The sequence below is a fragment of the Python bivittatus genome, unplaced genomic scaffold, assembly GCF_059951505.1.
Source record: "Python bivittatus isolate LINGU-HERP-01145 unplaced genomic scaffold, Pbiv_v1 ctg000480_np1212, whole genome shotgun sequence".
In the NCBI taxonomy this organism is placed as follows: domain Eukaryota; kingdom Metazoa; phylum Chordata; class Lepidosauria; order Squamata; family Pythonidae; genus Python; species Python bivittatus.
Genome location: NW_028277075.1, coordinates 34,898,960 through 34,915,455, shown reverse-complemented (window position 1 = coordinate 34,915,455; position 16,496 = coordinate 34,898,960). Strand labels below are relative to the sequence as shown.

Sequence of the window (16,496 nt, the reverse complement as noted above, 5' to 3'; positions counted from 1 at the left end):
TCAGCAGTATTTTGTTTTTCACAGTGACCAACCAGATGACTCCAGGATGCTCACAAGAATGAGACAAAGACATTTTCTTCTGATGCAATTTTTCCCCTGAAAATGGTTTTGGAGACATGCAGTCTTCAACCCAGTGGCAATACTGAGTCTCATGACAAATAGCCCTTGAGAGATTTGTCCTCCATGAGTTTATCTAATTTCTTTTTAAAGCTATTCAAGTTAGTAGCTATCTCCATGCCTTGTGTTAATCAATTTTACAGATTAGGTATAATAAGATGTGTGGTCTTGTTTTTAATAAGCTTTGCATAAATAAACTCTTGAAATTCTTTTGAATTGATGTTATCTATCCCAGTAATTAAAACTCTAATGTGTTGGAAGCACAGAATAGAATAAAACTTCTGATTACATAAGTGATTCAATTATTTATTAAGCCAACTATATTATATTCACTGTTCGATAATTTTTCACAACACACACCCCAAACTAAAGCTCAGATACTCTAGAAGCTCTGCTTAATCAATTGAGTAGTCCAGTTTGAATCCAGAAAACTGAAAAGCAAAGTCGGTGTAAAACTCTATACGAAGAAAGTTCTCAGTTGAAGTGTAGCGGGGAACTTCCATTTTTCCACAGAAAGTGCCAATAAGTGGAGAACTGTTTTGGCTGCCATCATAAAGGACAAGTCTGTCATATCTACAGCCATCAATGTCTTCCAGTTCAAAAGAGGTCATGGTTAAAGATATCTGAGGAATCCAGAAAAAGGTACACGATTGTGAGTACATTTAATCTAAAATTGGCATCACAGTATAAGTTTGAACAGTGAGAATCAGGATTTGGATTAGATTCTTACAAATCATTTATGTGAACTGAGCCACTATATTTAAAAAATTATGACTTATGACTTAGCATGCTGTACAAACCCATCAATCGTTGTTTAGTGTAATATATGATCCAAGCCCTATGGTTAGAAAGAGTATCAATATTTTACCTTAATCAAATAATAACAAAATATGAAATATACAATGTCCTAACAATTATGAAAAAATGCAAATTCCTAGATATGACTGGCTGGAATATTATTCAAAATCAATAATAGCAAATCTATGTTACCAGTTAATAAAATATTTTCAGGCTCACAAATTCCAGACTCACTAAAACAAATTAGGTTTCTGATTATCCCTAAATCAAATAAATACAGATTTTACCATAAAGATTTATAATTAAAACAGGATGAGAGAATAGTTACTATTTTGCTAACAAATAGACAAAATAAGTTAAAAATATTTATGCATTTCTTGATTCATCTGGGCTCGTCCCTAAGAGAAATATACCTGATTCAGTTAGAAAAGTATATAATCTGGTACTCTATTCTGAACACATTAATAATTTGCTTCTTTAGATGTTTTCAAATTATAGGACAAATGGAATGCAAATTTCTTCATAATCAGGGGTGTTTGTGGGAGTGGGGGTGGTAGGTCAAAACAGTCAAGATGAAAGCCAGTGCTGTGTGATCAAAACTCTGCCCATTTTTATGTGTGTTGTACAAAAAAAGTTGGGAGGCTTTGATCATGTGGTTGCAGTCACCATTTTGACTTTTTTTAACCTCTACCCACGGTTGTCCTTGTTATTAATGGAAAAGGGATTTGACTATACTTTTAGTTTTACAGAAACAACACATTATATTCAACAGAATAAGTAGTAGGACCGTTTTGACCTTTTACCATAGAAAGCCCTATCACTGTCCCTTGCACAACTGCCTCTTACCTTGTTTTCTGGAGGAGCACTGATAATCCACAGGCAAGCTTGATTTGGAGGGTATCTTTTAGGAAAGTTTGGAGTAGTAATGGCTCCTGAAGTATTAGTGAATGTTCCTCCACATTTTACTATGGTTAAGAAAAGAGAACTTCAGATAAATAAATTAAAAAAGATTAACACAAAAGTACCTCATTACCTACACATTTAACAAGATATTTTTTTTTTTCATTTTAGTTATGGGGTTGTTGAGAGTAAGTAGGAATACAAGACTTGGTAAAAAAATCTTTGTAGAGCAGTGGAAACTGTTATTACTTTTTCACTTTTTTCTTGGTTAGTGTAGAAATAGAAACTGCAGAAGCCAAGAGTGATATAGAAGGTGGCTGCTGACATGTGAGAGATCAGCCAGTTCAATTATTGATCCATACCATGCTTCATGGGTGGCGGACAATGGCAAACTCTGAAATCCTGTGCCAATTCACAAGTCTGAAATAATAATGATAAAGGACAAAGCGGATAACTTCATCCTAGGACTATCATCCTCCTACCGGGTGATAGGCCTGAAAAAATTTGGGCTACTTTGAACTTAGTGGCATTGATATTTAGTGGAATTGAGTAAACTGGAATTCAAACTGGTTCGCAGATAAGCACCAAATTAGAAGTCATAGAGTTTGAAGAATTAGAGGTCATAAAGTTGCACTTAGAGAATTTGATGAGATTCTCCAAAGGAAGGTGTAAAATTAACCTATGCTACAGATAATCTTGCAAAACCATTGCAAGTGATTTGTTTTGCATAGATCTGCTTTGTCACTTCACAAATACTAGCAATGAGACTTGAATACTGTTCGTACCATGTGTGTAGGAGGCCATGAACCCTCTTGCAGTCTCATCCTCATCACTTACAAATTCCACAAGCATTGTGTTCCCAGAAGCCACCACAGCAGGTAATTGCCCTGTCCCACAAAACTTGTCAATGAGAATCTGGCCTTCTCTACTGCTTCCATCATAAATTCGGATGTAATCAGAGGAGCAGTTTGGGGAATTTTGGAGATCAAGAACATGAAAACTCAAGAAGACCTAAAGCAGAATAAGAAAAATAAGTAGCTTTAAGTTATTTAAATCTGTTTCTTATTAAATGTATCTTCTTATATTTCACTATACCTTAACTGACATAGCACATGCTACATACCACAGGGAAGCTGCTGAAAAAAAACCCTCATCATATATAGCTGATCACACCCCAATCATACTATAGATGTATTATTTGCCATGTATGTAATATGTTTCATTCTGCATCAGAATTAAGAGCTGGTTGATACAGAGATGCTGAACATGATGGGACTAATCTGTTTAACAACTAATTCTATACTCTGCAGTGCAACAGAATTTCCTTATAGTCTCTTCATTATCTATCTATCTATCTATCTATCTATCTATCTATCTATCTATCTATCTATCTATCTATCTATCCATCCATCCATCCATCCATCCATCCATCCATCCATCCATCCATCCATCCATCCATCCATCCATGTACTCTAACTTTTCCATAAAGAGTTCTAAAGGCTCTTTTCTTTTTAATTAGCATTTAAGCATAAAGCTCACGCCATCTCTGTTTCAGCTTATTGTCTGAGCATAAAAACATACTGTTTATCTCTAATTATACCATAAGCTTTCAAAGAGTGTTGCTCTGTTGTCAACTACCTTCTAGTAGGTTAGTAGCTGGTTACACATAGGACTGAAATAGACCAAATAATTTAAATAAATCTACCTGTTTCTTTTATGAGATTCATTTAAAAAGTTGCTAAGTATTAAGTATTATTCACTGCAAAAATTAAAGCAAAATCAGCAGTAAAGATAATGAATATGGTTCTGTACATGGAATATGTAGAGCATAGCACTGTGTCAGTAACTATGTTTTTCACTGAATTCTGATACATCACGAAATTCAACAGCAAGAAAACAAATGTGAGAATGAGCAAGTAAGACCACTGAAGAAAACTTTTTATATTCAAGTAATTTCTTTTTAAAAAATGTGTTCTCCTTGTTTGATCGTTTTCTCAAGTTGTTTAGCTTTGTACATATTCCCAAACATATCCATGCCTGCACTGGATTTTGGGTCAGCTCTGGCTCACAGATTTCTCAAGTGGCTCTTGTTAAATCTGAGAAATGGCTTGCTGAATGGTTTATAATACTGACACATGAAAGTCAATGAAGATCTATTAACTCCATATGCAAAACTGTATAAGCAAAAGCACCAGCCCAAGAACAGAAATGAAAATTGGATAAATGCTCCATACTTCTCCACTGAAAATATATCAGCCTTTCCCAACCCATTGCCCTCCCACATTTTTAGAAATTATAGTTGTTTGGTGAGCTTGTCAAGTTGGAGAAAGATGATCCAAGACAGTGTTTGTTTTTCTTTCTTAATTGTCACAGTTTCTTTCGTTAGTATGCATTTTGGGTTAAAGGCTTCTAAAGAGGATTGGCCAATGACCTCCACTTTCTTGGTACTTTGAAGTATCTCTCCTCAGAAAAGGTGAAGTAAAACAGTAAAAAAAATATATATATATTTTAATAAAACCCATCTATCCTTCATTTTGATATCCTTTCCAATAGATTTGCAAGTATCCTCCCCAGAAATTATGAGGGAGAATTCACATTTTGCAGGTGCTCTTGCTTAATACACATTTTAAAGCAAAAATAGGCAAAGCATTTATAAACCTGCATAGTATTTGGGTTTGGTTCAATGAAAGTTTTTTTTTCTTTTTTTCAAGTTAATCCTCCTTCTGCCTTGAAGCATCCTGTCACCTCAAGTATGCACAACAATTAGGTTTGGGAAAAAGCTTCTACTTAGCTCTAAGAAAGGTTATTTTCAAATCTAAATGCCATGGTTGGGGGACATTTGAAAGGGAAATCTTTTTTGCTCTTTTTAAATATATTATTGTATTATTATAAAACACAATAAATATTTTTTGAAAACCCAAGTGGTACATTATATTACAGTGGTGTTTATAAAGTGTTGACTGGAGATTATTAACACTCTGATGATTTAGATAAGTTAAACATTTAAAGATAAAGAAAAAAAAGTTGGAATAAAATCTTAGTCAATGAAATTAAACATTAAATTTTCTTTTCCCCAGGTACTGTTACCCCGGTAAATCAACACTTGAGAAAGTAGGTGTGAACATGAACATTTAAATGTATGCTTGTGTGGATATGAATGAATGTATCAGGATTTTTTTGTGTGTGTGGCTGTCTACTGCATGTGTACGCATGTACGTGTAAATGAGTGAAAATGTGTTGTGGCCCTGTCTTCTTTTGCTTTAACTCTATCCACATTTTACTTTGTTCCTGCTCACCCTGGTCAGAGAGCCCATGGAAGGGCAGTCATGAAGAAATGTGGAGTTCAGGCTGGAGAAGTATTTCTACTTCTGATATGGGACTTTCTGCCTAGACGTGTGGCTGATGAACTAGAAGAAATCTACTTTCAAAGATCCTTAGAATGCACATCCCTAAAGTTTACAAGTAACAACAAGGAAACATGGCTCCCCCATTATCCATAGCTACATTTTGTATCACATCTAGATATTATTGGCTGACTCTGATGTATCAATTGGAAAACCTGATTTGAACATCTTACCTTTCCTTGTAGATTTTGGATGAGCCACAGGCATGTGACATTGTTGGGATATGAATGGGGGTAATTATCGGAGCAGAAATGGCCACTTGGATTACGTAGCACAGTGCTACAATAATCTAAAGGACAGAACAACACGTTGGCAAGGAAGAGGAGACATGCAAACAGAAAATTCAGCTAAATCATCTAGATTCACTGTTTATTAAACATCTTTCAATGTACCTTAATAAAGGGTCATTCTTTTGCAGAAGATGATGTAGTAATTAAATTCAGTGTCAGAGAAATGCCTGTTAATGCCCACTGCTCTCACAAATCAACAATGAACAATGTATTCAGAATTTTTAGCTCAGTTAAGATCAAGATATTTAATATTATTACTGTAGGGGAGGCAGAAAAGGGTGCAAAAGAATAGCTTTTATATTACTGGAAACCTTAGCATGTGCAGTGCATGATCCCTACTCTGTCTTCTTTTGTTGGCAAGGGCAGAGCTTCTGGCATTTAGCTGATGGATACATTTTGCTTTCATAGAAGCAGCATTATCAGTCTCCAGTATGGTAGGTAAACAGATGGAGAAATGTAAATGGGTGCAGTATGCCCTCATACATTACAGTTGCATTGGAAACATCATATGTGATTCTCCTATCACAGCTCTAGACTTCCATAATGAGAGACAAGGAGAGGAAAACGATGATATGTATGTGATGATTTCATTACACAAATGAGAATTGCATTACACATTACATACTTGCATCAGCCACACCCTTCTAATGCCAGAAACCCACCTCCTTATCTGAGAAATAATGGTGGGAATCTAAGCAAATGTATTATCTTCTTGGTTCAGTGTGAACTGTGCATCTCCCTGAGATCAGATGACATTCCCACAGTGACATTCCTGTCATGGCCACCCCACTCCTGAAATAGCTCTTTTGTTCAACACATTTTCTGGAGTCATAGTTGCCCATCTCATTTCTATTTGAGGTCCATAATTCATAGCACACGAATTTTAGCATGCTTTATTTGGATGATTGGATATAAAGCTCCACCTATCCTCTGCTCATCATCTGTTTTACAATACCAAAGCTAAAACCCACACTGGATACAAATGCATTCTGGCTGTCTTCCATTCCAGAGGTCTCTTGTTTTCTCCAGGTACTTCAAGACCCCCAGTGCCTCCTAAAGAATCAGCTGGATTACACCACTCACCTATAATAATTTTCAGGTTGGAAAACTATAGTAACTTATGCAGTGCAATAATCAATACAATAAGCACCTTAGTGTTTTGCAAGATCAATAAGATTTCATGAGTAGGCATACATACATGTCAGTATCTGTATCTGTATCTGTATCTGTATCTGTATCTGTATCTGTATCTGTATCTATCATCTCTCTCTCTCTCTCTCTCTCTCTCTCTCTCATGCTATTCTTTTTTGGAATAAGCAGTGTTATGCAAAGCATAGAAAAACAGCATGTAAATAAGAAAATCTTACTTTCACTATGACCATACACTACTTCATACGTTGCCCTTTATTCTTTAAAATTTCTCACCCTTCTCTTTCTCAGGATCTCTTCAGCTCCATTGATCTACCACTTTCTGAGTGTTCCCTTCTTTTCAGTCTGTTCACTCTTATTTCATACATTTGTTTAGAGATTTGATCTTCATTCAATTTATGTGAATAAACCGTGTCAACAAACTGGTCACTCACTTTTGTATTCAGTCCACTTTCATTCATTATCCATTCATTCTTGATCCTTTCTTTTCCCCTTATTTATCATGTGCACTTCTTAAATAACTCATTCCTATTCCATTTAATTTAATGTTATATTTCTTCTGACATAGCCAACACTCAGTTCCATATACCAAAGTGGACAGAAGCACACTCTTAAAGCAAGCCATTTTAGCTTTTTTCAACAAGCATTAATTCCTTGTAACAAATCATTACTTTCCTACCAACATTTGCATGTCTTAACATTTCTCCTTTCATTTTCCCATCTTTGGTAAACATTCTATCAAGATACACCAATTCATGTACTTGCTCTAATTTTTCACCAGTTTTGAATAATTGTTCACTCCATTTATTTTGTCTTTAATGCATACATTTTCAGATCCATACTCTTCCCTGCAGAATATAATTTAGCATATGCTGTAAATTATTTGGGTTCTCAAGTACATAAACATGCATGTCCCCAACCAATATAAGTCATCAGAAATATTCATTATACATTTCTTTAACCATAAATACTTTAAATAACAAAGATGACATCATGCATCCTTGTTTTACTTCCAGAATCACTCACTAAGCATGGCACACATTCCTTTCGTCACATATTGCTCTTATCACATTCAGCATTATTCTTCAACTCCATATTTATACAAAATACTCCATATTTTGAGCCTATTTCTATTATGTAACAGGTGTACAGTAAATTATTCCCTATCTTTAAAGCATTATGTTGAATGATGTCATGCAATGCCCAATTATTTTATTAGATTGGCTGTCCAGTTATTCAATGTTATAAAAATTCACAATGTTAGATGAAAAGTGAATTGTAATATGATTTTATAACTCACTGCAATTGTAGAGCTTATTGATTTTTTTCACATCCAAGTTGCTCAGCCCTACTCTCTGACCAATTGGTACAGATCCATTAGGAATGGGGACAATGGTTGGTTTTCCAGCAGTATTAGAAAAATCATACCTGCCAAAAAAATAGGAACAAATTACAAACTCCATTCTGGCAAATTTATTAAAAGTCCATATCTTAGATAATATCTGAATGACAATCCTAGAAAACCATTAATGACCAGGATAATATCCCAAGACATTTGTCACGTATAAGCACGAGATCTGAATTCAGCAACAATGAATTGTTGGCAATGAGAATTTTTCCCTTCTATTGGAAGGAAGAAAACCTATCTTAATAAGAATTTCCAAATAATAATATTCAGTGTGGGGGTGGGGTGGGGTGGGGACGTGGAGAGAATTAGACAACAGAAAACTCTCCTTATAGCTAATAGAATTGTTCTGGTTCATCTTTTTTTCTTGTTTTTTGTTGAATTAGATGAGAAACGACTGGTTTCAGTTTTTTTGAATCTTTCCTTAACTGGGGCAAATTATTCCTAAAGCCAAACACATTGAATAACAATCAAAGAACTATCACTTGGCCGTGCTTCTCAGCCAAAAGTTCTATGGAGCTAGCAGGTTTTTGTTTATGGCTTTTTTCCCCTGTGACAATTGTGTTATCGGTTCTCATACACTGCCAAGCTCACACCCAGAAGTGGCATAAATCACAGATGTCCAGACACTTAACCCTTAATTGAGCTCTTGGAACAACTTGGCAGAAGACTCCCAGTCATGACTCGGCTGTGTTAGAATTTTGTTGTAGAAAAGAATGAAGTCCCAAACACTACAGTTGGTTGATTGCCCAACTGCTAAGCTAAGAGAGAATTACATAGCCATGGTTTGTAGTTTAACCTCTAACCTTCTCCCTGCTTCCATACTTTTCAGAAATTAAATGCTGTTCTCAAAAGAAGAAACCAGAAAGAAGATAATTTTTTTCTGATTTTAAAAGAAGGATTCTTATCTGAAAACAAATAAACAAGGAGTCTAACTTTCTTCTATAATCACAAGGAGTTATGTCAGAAAAGAAAAGATGCTCTGAGACAAAACTTGGATTTTAATTCAAATTGTTCATCTTCTTTGGTTTAAGATCTACTGTATGTGCCCATACTGGTGGTGTTGAAGTTGGGTGGCCACATAAATTATTTAAGTCAGTCAATCAGTAAACTTACGCGCCATAATGCATAACTGAATCATAGTCATATGGCAGACCCAGATTGGTTGTGTTCTCTTTCTCAAAATTCCCCTGTTCTCCTGTAATATATGAAAGTAAATAATAAATAGATTGGCCACCCACAAAAACACGCAGAGAAAAAATGAGGAAGGCCTGGTTTTCATCCATATATTTTAGAACTAACAATTTGTGAATATAGCAACAGTTTAATTGTCAAACACTTTGTAAATTTCTGATTGCTTTTAAACTTCATCCTGTAAAATGATTTTGTTAATCTACCTAATCTAATTCAATCTTATAACATAGCACCCAAGGGAACCAATTAGCCATTAAAACTGTTAATTAAAAATAGAATTCAATTACTACTATAAATAATAAAGGATAGAATTCAGCCATTGTGATAAAGATAGTAACATAAGAAATAAACATCTTTAAATCAAATGTCAAAAGAAAATAGAAGATGATCATTGTTGAAGAAAAAAGCAATTGGGGGGCAAAGTACTGAATTCACACAATACATTAAACCACCATGTGGTTTGCTTGTTTTTACACTTAGAGTAATATCTGAATTTAATAGCTGTAGTTTATAAATGAAGATTTATGGCTTAGTGTGTTGTGAGAAGGCGGTCATTGTGCTTCACTTGGTAAACCGGAGTTAAACCAAAGTTTAGTATGATACAGTATGTGAACCCAGCGAGAGAAGAATGAAGAAATATCATAGTCATGTAGAGGAACTAATACAATATAAGAAATGTCTTCTTTGGCAGCAAGGCTAGTTAGCAATAAAACATACATACCATTATATTACAAAACATCCCAGTGCCAGTCTGTAAGTATGTGATTTGCAAGATTAAGTAAGCTTCATTATATTGCCTCTAATTATTTAATAATAAAATAAAAGGAAAGCAGGAATATCTAAGCCCTGAAGTCATGATTTCCCAGAGTGGAAATGAATACTTAAATTGAAACATCTGAGTAAAAAAGCCTTCATTCTATAATAACTGAAAAGGGCCAGAAAATTTTTCATCCATGCTTTACAGGAGCTTGTCCCTGAAGACATCTGAAAGCATCTTTGCCTTTGTTTGGCTTTCTGGAAGTCAGAGGTAGTGTTGTGTTTGCATTGTATTTTCCCACCACAATTTAAGGTCCCAGTTTTACATGTTAAAAGTCCATATGGCCTAGGCTTATAAACGTCTCCAGGAGTTTCCTTTTCCAGATCACTTTCCTGTTCATTAGCATCTGAAGAGGAAACCTTGGCAGAACTTGTTTTGCTGGAAGAAATGAGACCGGCAGAACCTGGAGCAAGGACTTCTTAGTTATGGTCTCAGTGCCCTGGAATTTGCTGCCTTACAGGAATTTGATTCATCTTACTCATTATTTTTTTTTCTTATTCAATGTACTGTAAACAATACATTTTGGATGTTATATTAGTTACTGACCAGTAGGAGACACACCATGACCAGTTTTGTCCTTATTGGGGTTCTTCAAGCGTAGGTATCCTCCATACTAGGTTGAAATCTCATTAGAGAATTGAACATACAGCATCTAGTGTAGAGGACACCTAGCCTTGAAGACTCCCAATAAGGACAAAACAGGTTGTGCAGCACCTCCTACTCATCAGTAGCTAATGTAACACCTAAAGCTACAAGTGCTCCCCCCCCCCCCATTTAAGGAGAGGTAGTCATGAAGCCTCTATCAGGAGGCTCAGACCAACACAAATCAGAGAACTTAACCATATAGAAATAAAGGAAGGTGTACTTGCATAGCTTCTACAATACACTGTAACACATTTAGAATATTATTAGCTGTATTTATTGTGAGCAGAAGCCAGGAAAAACTAGGCCAAGCTTCATTTCAAAGTCACAGTCTGATTGCTTTGCAAACTTCAGAATCTCAGAGCAGTCTGAGCTTTTCCAGTTATTTAGGAGGCCTAATTAAATCTTCATTGAAAACCATTCCCTGATTATGGCTAAATTGCCTTGTGTCATTTAAAGTGTACATATGCGTATGTATAAAGCTATCCAATTCTAGCACATAGATTTAATGCACATTATGTCCAGAATGCTTTGATGGATAGACAAGTATAAGAAATAGAAATGACAAAGTGACCACTCCCTTCAGGCAATAGTAGAAATTCTACTTGAGTGCTAATGGGCTTACCTTCGGCAACATATTCCAAGTTGATTTTAACATAGTTATCTCGGTCGCTCCGGGCTTGTTCATGTAGAAAACCTAGTGCATGGTTGAGCTCATGCTGAATCAATCCTTTATATATGCAGCCATGTTTCAACAAACTGAGTTGCTGTCTGCCTCCAATCTTTCCAAAGTAGGACCAGCATCTGATAATTCAGAAAGGGAAAAAGCAGTCTTACCTAAATTATATTCTAAGGAACATAAAATGATTGTCCATAAAAGAACAAGGTAAGCCTATGCACGTTTACTTAGAAGCAACTTCCATTATATTCAGTGGGATGTATTTTCAAGGTGGGGGGGGGGGGATGTAGCTAATTTTTGCTGAATGAGACAAAGCTTTTGGCTTGGGTAAGCAAAAAAATATGAAGAAGGGATAAAACATAACAATGTAAGAGGCTTGCTGGATTAGGCAATGGCCCATCTTCAGCATTCTGTGTCCTATAATGGCCACCCAGATGCTTTCAGGAAACTCAGAAAGAGAGGCCAGAGAAGACAGCCTTCCTGTACTGTGGTTTCTCCATTGTCTAGTCCTTTACTAGGCTTAACAAATCTATTTTGCTTTGCAAAACAGTTCAGCCACAAAGAGGAGGGGAAGAGGGAAGGAAAATATTTGGTTCAATGTCATTGCATTGCATTTTTAACTAGTGGGATGTCTGTGGTTTAAAACAAAAATAGCCCACCTATGCTCTAGGAACTGGTTTGAAGTTTTATTATCTTTGCTAAGAAATATATTGAGCTTAATCCACATAATATGTGCTTACATCTTACACCTTTACATTACATCTTTGTTGTAATATAGAAATATAATGGTAGAAATAATTCAAGAAATATACAGTAGTGTTAATTCTTGAAGGGTAAGTTTTCCTTACCTATCTCCAGGGACAACGTTTATGTAGTCATATTCTACTGTGTGTTTGATAAACCGGATACATGTCAGGGTGACAAATTCTTTCATAGCTTCAATTATCACATCCTTGTGCTCCATAGCTGAAACAAAATATTATAGAGGAGATAAAGGAATGCACTGTGCTATCTCATATCCCGTATGTTAAGTTCTAAAAAAATCATTTTTGCTAATATGGAAAAACTGCTCACTTCTGGGGTTTACTGTGATAGTAAATACAGTTGCTTCTGGAAAATAAAGTTTATGTTTGATGAAAGATTGCTTTAATGCTGCTGTTGTTGTTGTTGTTATTTAAATGGCCTCCACTCAAATGACAGGGTTTTTTTTCCTACTTATTGCATGGCTAGGAAATAGTCCCATTTTGGCCAAAGGACCTGGAAACCAACATTCCTTTGGAGCCTTTCTGTTGAGATAGGCTTATAGAGGGGAAAGTTACAACATGCTTGAGGTGTATGTGGATCTCACATATGGGAATAGCTGCATGTGGATGAGTGTGTGTACTTAGAAAGATGAAGACCATAAATTGATACAACTCTATCAATGTATGAGTGAGAAGTATCTGTGAGAAAGAATATGGGGTGATGATGATGACTTTGAATTTGAATATACGGGACACAGCCTAATTAGGCAGCACATGCTCTACATCAGTGTTGTCCAAACTTGGCCACTTTAAGATGAGTGGACTTCAACTCCCAGAATTCCCCAGCCAGCATGGCTGGCTGGGGAATTCTGGGAGTTGAAGTCCACTCATCTTAAAGTGGTCAAGTTTGGACAACACTGCTCTACATGCAGAAAGGTTGGAAAAGCTTTTGTAGAAAGCCCTCAAGAGCTGTAGTGTTGCCAGTACTAAGCTAGATAGACCATTGGTCTGACTCTGTATGAAGGCAGCTTCTTGTGTGACTATATTTCTATTTATGATTCCATGTCAAATGCTGTCATTTTGAATCCCTTACACTCTTAGCTGTATCATCAAGACCAACTTGGAGATAAAAAGAACTCCAGTGGTCTTTGCTATCACTTGGACCTATCTTGGACTTTATATAATATTATTCAGTACTACAACTAATATTATTGATGTTGGCAGTTTGCAGGCACTGATGATGTTAGTTAGTTGGTTAATGAAACATCTGCCAGGAAACAACCAAGCTCAGACAGCACCAAAAACTCCATGGTTCAATCTGAGTTATCTATATTCTCTTTAACTGAAACTAATATTATTCTTAGAATGTGAATATAACTCTTTAGTTTAAAATTATATTTACAAAACTTAAAGTGTAAACATATTAAAAACAATACTGTAAAATGCTATTATTATTGATTGAATAATAATACTATCCTAACTATTATCAATGACCTCATCATGATCAGCTGTGCCATGACCTTGGTCAGCAGGAACAGGAAAATAGCCTGATGAAATTGTAGAAAATATCAGTAACATTTTTTTTTTGTTGCTATCTCTGGAAAATGGCTCCCTGGTTCTTTTGTATGAAACAGTTTCATTATCTATAATAAGGATGTTCATTGGAAAGATCTAGACATACAAAACTCAGGAGAGATATTAACTGGGATCTTGACCAGGCCATCTTCTGATCTGGGCCAGTAGCAATTTCCACCACAGCTCATGGCACTCCTCTGTGTTCTTCTTCTATAAACAACATCATCTTGGTGGAATTCAGTTTCCCCTGCAAAGAAAAATGAGAGAAACAACTGAAAAATGTTAACAGTTCCTGAGCAATTATATTATTAGCCCTTTGAGGAGGCAAAGTCAAGAAACAAGTATGGTAGAGATGCCAGGGATGTTCTTTATTATAGTCGGGTAGAATAATGAAATCTCGAAAGCCTGTCCAAGTTTTTCTTTGCCACATGTTATGCTACAAAAAGATTAAGGGTCTTTTTTTTATTATTATTTTGAGTTTCTTTCTCATGCTTTCCTCTTTCTCAGGACTGAATAATCTTTTCTAAAAGTCCCCCCTTAATGGCTTTCTCATTCCTTCCCCATTCACAAGGTCAAGTCTACATTATTTCATACCACTTCCCCAGTCAGAATCCCTCCCCTTTCCCATGCATGAAGATGGGAATTAATCAATGCCAATGGATACATAATCATTCCCTCTTCCTGATTAGCAGACAGACAGAGCTGGAAAGTGCCCACACTCTCCTGTTGCCCAGCACCTGCAACTGGAGGATTCAATGTAGTAGGAAACAAAGATTCTCCTTTGTCCTGGGCATCATCATCTGGTGATCTTGAGGGCAGTTTGTGGGGATGGAGCTTGTGTGAGAATTTCAGAGGGAACTGGCAGACAATATGGACATCTTTTACCCCCTCCCACAACCTCTCTAATTCAGAGTAACTCTTCCAATAAATAGGATATTCTAAGCATCTCATCCTGTGTTTACAATCTAGAATACATTCCACTTTGTGTTCCTCTTCCTCATCTGCAGGAACCATTGGGGGGTGGGGTGGGGAAACAGGTGCAGAATGCAAGGGACAGGGCAGCTTCTCAAAAACAAGGAAAGATTTGAATCTTGAGTGAAGATTATACACAATTATAGATGGAAGGCCACTGAGCTAATTTGATACATAACAGGGAAACAGCCAATACATTTTGAGTCCAGTTTTTTAGGCAGGAGGAAGGTAAAAACTTAGTGGGAAGTGATCCAAATCCCCACCACAATCTTGGTGCAGTATGTTGCATGTTTTTTACATACCCTTGGCCAAATCTAAGTATTATTTTAAGGGAACTGAACAGCCTGTCTCTCCTGGAGAAAGTCAGATGCTCAAGGAACAGTGGAGGCAGGAACTCTAGTCATCACGATGTGGGGATGGTAGCCAGAGCCTGCTTGAAAGCAAGACATACTAATAGAGGAGTGCAGCAAGCTGTTATATGCAAATTCTGCAAGAGGCAACACTGTAATTCAATCCAATTGTCCTGCTGATAAGAGTCATAGCAATGCAAACACTAATCAAGTAATGCATTTATCTTCTCTGATTGCTCATTAGATTCTGGATGATGAAAGAATGATAAATGAATACAAATGGAGAAGAGCCTTCCCAAACGTGGATGTAAATTGAGTGCCATGATCTGAGATCACACAATTGACTCAGCTCTTGTATCTAAAAACATGGTCTAGAAAAAGTTGTGCAGCCTCTTGAGTTGTTAGTAACTCCTTGCAGGGAATAATATAAGCCATCTTGGTAAACAAATCTATCACCAAAATAGTAGTATAACCTTGTACAGCTGGAAGATCAATAATAAAATCTAGGGAGACTGGGACCCATAGTCCAGGAGGGATGGGAGCATCTGGACTAATCTGGTTGGCTTAATCATGACAGTCTTAGCCCTGTGACAGATGTGATAGGATGAAATATCGTCCTTGACATCAGCCCTCACTCTTGGCCCTGACGTATGGGTCCTGTTGTTGTTCCAAGCAAATCTAATTAACAGATCTATTACTTCCCTTCCCTTAGCTTCTCTCTGAGTGTCCCTTTTGGGCAGTAGTGGTGGTAGTGGTTTTAAGACTGTGGTAAGGGGGCATTGCCAAAAAATATCACACTGAGGCTTGTGTGATAGCGCATTCACAACTTCTTTACTTACTTATTTTTATTGCTTTTAAAGGGAAAGGAACAAAACACAAAGATAATTATGATGAAAATACATACATTGTCAAAAATAATAAAAAAACACGTAAAAAGTCCTTTAACAAAAAAGTGAAAGAAATACAACAAAGAAAAAAAACACATAGTATGATATGTCATTATAACAGTAAACAGTTACAATTCTATATATACTTATCTAATGCAAATATTATTCAAGTGAATATATATTTCTAATACACTTATGTGATTATCATTTTTTTAACCTACTTTATTTTGTATAAATGAGTCCTGTATTTCATTGTACTTGTCCATTCAAAGTCTATGTCTATAGGCAATCTGCTCATAAGTGACAAGTGCAATCAGGTCTTCAATCCATTGAGTAAATGGGGCCGTATGTTTATCTTTCCAAAGCTGCAATATCAGTCTTTTGGCCATAGTAAGGGCACAGAGAATCCATTTACATTGTCAGGTTGTCAAATTCCATGTACTAGTATATAGTTCAAGAGAATATCATCCTCTGAAAAATTAAGCTTTTGTTGCACAATTATATGTATATAATCCACTACTTCCTCCCAAAACTTCATAAGTATTGGACCTTGTAGAAACATGTTTTAAAGAAG

At 36.0% G+C, this 16,496-nt stretch overlaps 1 protein-coding gene across 1 annotated transcript; it reads right to left on the bottom strand.

The window, feature by feature from the left end:
• Positions 1-457: 457 nt before the first annotated feature.
• LOC103053060 (embryonic protein UVS.2-like) lies at positions 458-12,355 on the bottom strand. The gene is made up of 8 exons (XM_007429905.2): positions 12,244-12,355; positions 11,342-11,520; positions 9,180-9,261; positions 7,959-8,086; positions 5,393-5,508; positions 2,601-2,826; positions 1,762-1,880; positions 458-740 (listed from the first exon to the last, which is right to left on the bottom strand). The coding sequence occupies exons 1-8, from the start codon at positions 12,327-12,329 to the stop codon at positions 513-515; spliced, it is 1,164 nt and encodes a 387-aa protein (XP_007429967.2). The 5' UTR covers positions 12,330-12,355; the 3' UTR covers positions 458-512.
• Positions 12,356-16,496: the final 4,141 nt, after the last annotated feature.